Source organism: Hyaena hyaena, unplaced genomic scaffold (assembly GCF_003009895.1).
Source record: "Hyaena hyaena isolate Hyena2069 unplaced genomic scaffold, ASM300989v1 scaffold_1104, whole genome shotgun sequence".
Classification (NCBI taxonomy): Eukaryota; Metazoa; Chordata; class Mammalia; order Carnivora; family Hyaenidae; genus Hyaena; species Hyaena hyaena.
This window is the reverse complement of record NW_024081738.1, coordinates 577,026-583,424: the sequence shown is the minus strand read 5'-3', so window position 1 is coordinate 583,424 and position 6,399 is coordinate 577,026. Positions and strand designations below refer to the sequence as shown.

Below are 6,399 nucleotides of genomic sequence, written 5' to 3'. Positions count from 1 at the left end.
CTCTTCTTTCATGTTCCTGGATCAGTTTGTCTTTTTTTTTGTCAGCTTCTTGTTTTTCTATAATGGTGTCTTCTAAATCACTTATTCTCCTTTCTCCTCTTCAATCCGTGCATTGCAGGCCTCTAATTTGTTATGTATCTCATTTATCGCATTTTTAAATTCTTCATGCCTATTTTTATTTTCCATTCTGTCTGTAGCCATAGTTTCTTTGATGTCCCCTATGTTTTTTTCAAGCCCAGCTATTAATTTTACCATTATTATTCTAAAATCTTGTTCAGTTATGCTGCTGATATCTGTTTTGAGCAGTTCATTAGCTGTCATTTCTTCTTGGAGTTTCTTTGGAGGAGAGCTCTTTTGTTTTGTCATTTTAGTTAGCTTTCCGGCTCTTGTTGGTTTTAAAGACCTGTTAATCCTCTCTGTATCTATGAGCGCTGCTATATCCAAGAAGACTCTTTGTCCAGGGCCTATCCTTTCAGAGAGTGTTTTTTGAATGGTATCTCTTGGTCTCTCTTGTTGGGACCTTGGTTATTTTATTTTCCTATTCATAGTGATATTTGGGACTCTCCACCTTGTGTACTATGGCTTGTTTCTTGAGGTAGCCATTAGAAGTCTTTCTCAGTGGAATCTGCGTCCTTTCTCTCCCAATGTCTTGGGTGTGGTACGGTTTCCTATGGCTTCAGATCTTTCCATGTGATGCCTGGGCGCGAGTGCAGGTACGGAGCTCCCTACTTCTCCGCCATCTTGCCCCTTCCCCCGGTTTTTATTTATTTCTGAGAGAGAGAGAGAGAGAGAGACAGCATGAACAGGGGAGGGTTAGAGGGAGAGGGAGACACAGAATCTGAAGCAGATTCCAGGCTCTGAGCTAGCTGTCAGCATAGAGCCTGACGCGGGGCTCAAACCCATGTACCATGAGATCATGACCTGAGCCAAAGTCGGACGCTTAACTGCCTGAGCCACCCAGGCACCCCTAGTGTTTTCTGCTTCTTGCAATGAAGCATGAAAAAGGATAATACACAAATGTAAGCCATAAGGATATGATGGTCTCATAAGAAACATAAGAGATGGATATTAAGAGCCATAATACCGAAGAATATGTGTTAAATGCCAGAAAAGAAAGCAGATAATTATTCTGGATGTTCAGAGAAGGAGTCATGTGGCTCTAGGGCATTTCAGTGATAAGGGATGGTATCATTACTATCTGTAGATCACCTGTGTGGAGGGTACAGGTGAGTCTTCCCAAAATCATAATGACTTGTGTGGATTAAGAATATAACCTTTGATGTCAGTAGAATGTTGCTTTATGTAGAGGCTCTGATATTTGTTTGGGGACATTAAGTACATTTCTTTCTCTAAGCCTCAGATTTTCTCATCTGAAAAATGGAGGTAAGAATTTCCATCCTCAGTGGGTTACTGTGCATACAATGTATGGATAGCATTTGGCATGTAACCTATGTCAGTGGAAGCTATAGTGGCTGCTGCTGCTGCTCCTGGTGATGATGACACCGGTGTTGACACGTGCTTTCAGTTGCTGTCTTTAGCAACTGATGGTATATCACATATTTCTATTTGTCACGTTTGGAGGGGACACTGTTATTCTTTTCTTAGGCCCGTTTGTATATTGAGAATATAATTGTTATGAGAAAACCAGGGTGGGTGATCCAAACTGATGATATTTCATTGAATGCTGAATCTGATATCTGTATCTAATAAAACATATTGTTTGTCATATTTTATGCAAATATGTGTATACATATTAGCTTTTGTGTGTATTTGTGTAGTATTTTCCAGGTTTGAAGGATAAATTGCTGATGAGATACTTTGTCATTTGCAGGCCGGCGGAAGCAGAAGTGGGCTGTGGATCCAAGAAACACTGCCTGGAGCAATGATGATTCCAAATTTGGCCAGAGGATGCTAGAGAAGATGGGGTGGTCTAAAGGAAAGGTATGTTGGAGAAGAGCAAAGAAATCGGAGCCATACATAAAGGCAAATCAGGAGAATGCATCTTTCTTAGGACACTGGGAGAAATTTATGTTTTTGATCAGTTAAGTGATTTTGGAGACATAACTAATTTGTAATGATAAAATTAGAATTTAATATAAACGTGAATTTTCTTCGTTTTTCATTTAAACTGCTGTGATTAGTATCACTCATAGTTGTGCCTTTTAATTAGCTGCACTTGGAATCATACTTAACCATCAGTGTTTTATATTGATAAGGTAACATTTTGTTTCTTTTCATAGCTCAGAATACGCATTTTCCCATTTTCCTCACACTCCACTTATCCCTGGCTGAAATGGGATTTCTGCTGATACTTTTCTGTTTAAATAGTTCCTGTGACAGCCTTTAATGATCTTGTTACCAACTCCAGTGGGTCCCTTTCTGTTCTCACGTTACTTAATTTCTTAGCAGCATTGGACATAATGGACTATTCTTGAAATACTTGTGTCTTGGCTTCCATAATACTGCTCTTCCCTGTTTTTCCTTCTACCTCATTGGCCACTCCTCAGAGTGTTGCTTGCTCTTCCTCTGCCGAGCTTTTCAGCCCTGGAATTCCTCAGGGTTCAGCCCTAGTCCTTTTCTGTACTCTGAAAGGTGAGCATTTTCATTCCATACCATACTTCGAATGGTCTAAATTCTGAGAATTGTCAGGTTTCTACATCTGGTCCAGATCTGTCCTCTGAGATTCAGGTTTATAAATCCACTAGCCTGCTTGACATTTCCACTTGAGTAAGCATCTCAAGTTTATAATTTTTGTTATAAAACTCTTGATACCCACCTCCCAGTCTTTTCCGTCTCAAGTTTTCCCCATTTTTGTAAATGGTCTTGCTTGGTACCTCTACCTCTCTCACTTCTCGCATCACCAGTCATTATTTCTCTCTTTTCAGGGCCCCATCCTGGTCCACGCACCATCACTGCCTGACCTCTCAGCTGCTTCCGTCCCTCCTTTTCTTTCTTTCTCTGGACCGTTGGCCGAACAACAGCCAGAATATCTTTTGAAATACAGAAATTAGATCATAGTGTTCCCCAGCTTAAAAGTGGCTTTTCATTGTTTTAAAAAATTAAATCCAAATTCCTACCATAATTTTTAAGGTCTTTTGAGGTCTGGCTCCTTTATATCATCTTATTTTCTCTTTGTCCACTCACCTGGAGCCGCCCGGGTTACCTTTTAGTTTCTTCAGTATAGTAGGCTCTCTGGGACAACTTACAAATGAATGTTAACTGATTCAGGGGCTTGGGGTTTCCTTTCTCCACTCTCAGTGTTGTTTTATAAAATTATATAACAGAGACATAGATTTGTAATATCTCCAATGGGCTCCATTAGTTTGGTAGTAGTACTCTGATTTCGAGCATCACAAAAAGGCATGTTCTCCATGGTGTGTACAGGGGCTGTGAAATAGGTCTCAGGTTGAAGAATTAGCACTCATTATTGTAAATGCATCCTTGGTATTACAGACATACTTTGTAAGATTCCATTAGATTGTGTCCTTTTTGAGGGTAAGGATAGTGCCTCGCTCCTGGATATTTCATAATTAATCGAATAGTTGATGAAGGAAGAAAGATGTGATTCTCTTTATACTTGATAAAAATAATAATTCTCTTTGTGCTTGATCTCCACAGGGTTTAGGGGCTCAGGAGCAAGGAGCCACAGATCATATTAAAGTTCAAGTTAAAAATAACCACCTGGGACTTGGAGCTACAATCAATAATGAAGTGAGCAACAGTATTTGCTGGGGGTTTTCCTTGCATGATTGGCTTTCTTTGTAAATGCACACATTTAATCTAATCAAATTGATGAGAGTTTTTATTCAAGTATGTGTCCTCCATGCTCTGGTTAACTAAAGAGCCCATAACTAAGCAGGCTTTTCATTACATAACATGCCTTCTTCTTGCCTTATTTTCCTTAGAGGATTCTTTACTTGCTTATGTCTAAGAGATCCAAATTAGTTTTGTTCTTAAACTTTGAAAAAAATATTCTTCATAGAAATAATCATTTCGTTTCCCTGATGAGAGACTCTTGAATGCTGACAAAAACTGAGGACTGATGGATGTGGGGGGAGGGAGGGATGGGCATGGAGGAGGGCACTTATAAGTTTTTTCTGAAAGAAAGTGGTGACCTTTTTCTGTCCTTTTGTCTATTTTTAATTTTTTAAAAACATTTATTTATTTTTGAGAGAGAGAGACAGAGACAGAGACAGAGTCCAAGCGGAGGAGGGGCAGAGAGAGAGGGAGACACAGTATCCAGAACAGGCTCCAGGCTCTAAGCTCTCAGCACAGAGCCCGATGCGGGGTTGAACTCAGGAACTGTGAGAACGTGACCTGGGCCCAACTTGAACACTTACCCGACTAAGCCACCCGGGGGCCGCCCTTTTGTCTATTTCTGACTGTTGGTATACAGCAGTTGAATTTATTCAGGTTTCCCAAATACTGGTGCTTTGAAAATATAACACCATAATTAAAACTTATTGGCCTATCATGCTTTTCATTTTTAGTATCACTCTAGTGTCTAAGTATTAAGTATATAAGAGTGTAAGTATTCAGTATTCTAAGCTGAAAACTTTGTTCTTAAATTTTTATAGCCAACAGAATCTGATAGGAAATCTGGAGAACTATTTATCATTTTGGAGAAATACCCTAAATTATTTTGATTCGATATACTGAGCAATGGACTAGAAGTAGTAAGTGTGATGAGTGATAGACTAGAGCAGCTAAAATTTTCTGGACTAACAGCGAAAATTTTAAACCACTAGAGTTTATGCGAGATTGGTTTTGAAGGTAGCTGTTGAGAGATAGATGCACAGATACACTTAGTTTTTAGGAGAAGCCTTGCCCAGTAAACCTATTTAACATGCCTTAACCTTCAGCATTCTTAAAAAAGGGTGCATAAGGCAAATTTCTGCATTGATACTTGCTTCCCATTGGTTGAGATTGTTTTGCAGATGTCCATTCCCTTTTAAAGTCAGATTATTTTTGTTATAATGAACAGATTAGCACCACTTCATGAGGGTGCTGACTGAGGGAACTTGGAGTCTTTCCTACTCCTTCCTCAGTGTTGTTTGTAAAAATTAGGGTCAATGCAAGCATGTAGAATTGGGCAAAGTATTTTAAGTTCACATGAGCACAAAAGAGAGCCCTGAAGCCTGTCACTGGTTTTTTCCTTTGATCCACATAATGTTGCCATAATGAGAGAAAAGTAATGATTTTATTTTGCTTTGTTTTAATATTTAGCACGCAGGTTGCTTGTTAATTATTTGATTATAGCTAGACTGTTGATAAGTTATCCACATTTGAAATCAGGACTCAGTCTTCCAAGAAGCCCATTTTTAAAATTGACATAGATAAATTATATTTTAAATTTATATTATTTCTTCATTCAAATTTATACCATAGTATTTTGATGAAACATTTAAAATTTTGCATTAATGATAGATTTCCTTGATTCCAAAATAAATCTATCTCAACTGGTGTAGGTAAACTGTAAGCTTACCTTTAATTGATGTTTTGGGTATTTTCAGGATAACTGGATTGCTCATCAGGATGATTTTAACCAGCTTCTGGCTGAACTGAACACTTGTCATGGGCAAGAAACAGCAGGTAAGGGAAACCTTTGATTTAAAATATTCTTACCGCTAAAATGAGCAAATCAGAGAACACAAGATGCTGGCGAGGATGTGGAGAAACGGGCACCCTCCTACACTGTTGGTGGGAATGTAAACTGGTACAGCCCCTCTGGAAAACAGTGTGGAGGTTCCTCAGGAAACTAACAATAGAACTCCCCTAGGACCCAGCAATAGCACTGCTAGGAATTTACCCAAGGGATACAGAAATGCTGAGGCATAGGAGCACATGTACCCCAATGTTCATAGCAGCACTCTCCACGATAGCTAAAACATGGAAAGAGCCTAAGTGTCCATCAACGGACGAATGGATCAAGAAGATGTGGTTTATCTATACCATGGAATACTACATGGCAATGAGAAACAATGAAATCTGGCCATGTGTAGCAACATGGATGGACCTTGAGGGTGTTATGCTGAGCGAAATAAGTCAGGCAGAGAAGGACAAATATCATATGTTTGCACATATAGGAGGATTAGGAGGAACTTGACGGAGGAATAAGGGGGAGAAGAAGGGCGGAAATGGTAGGGGAAAAGGAGAGAGGCAAACCATGAGAGACTCTTGAATGCTGACAAAAACTGAGGACTGATGGATGTGGGGGGGAGGAGGGATGGACATGGAGGAGGGCACTTGTGGGGATGAGCACTGAGTGTTATGTGGAAACTAATTTGACAATAAACTATTTGTAAAAAAAAATAAAATAAAATAAAATTTTCTTACCAATTCTTTTTACTGTAAGCATCATATATCTGAAAGTTAATTGATTGAAGCTATTACAAATAG

The 6,399-nt window shown here is 39.1% G+C and overlaps 1 protein-coding gene across 1 annotated transcript in view; it reads left to right on the top strand.

The window, feature by feature from the left end:
• Positions 1-1,450: 1,450 nt before the first annotated feature.
• PINX1 (PIN2 (TERF1) interacting telomerase inhibitor 1) overlaps positions 1,451-6,399 on the top strand; it is an 86,692-nt gene continuing 81,743 nt past the window's right edge. Inside the window, exons 1-4 of the mRNA XM_039222335.1 lie at positions 1,451-1,547; positions 1,832-1,941; positions 3,619-3,711; positions 5,514-5,592. Coding sequence (XP_039078266.1) covers positions 1,451-1,547; positions 1,832-1,941; positions 3,619-3,711; positions 5,514-5,592 — 379 coding nt within the window. The remainder of the gene's footprint in view (positions 1,548-1,831; positions 1,942-3,618; positions 3,712-5,513; positions 5,593-6,399) is intronic.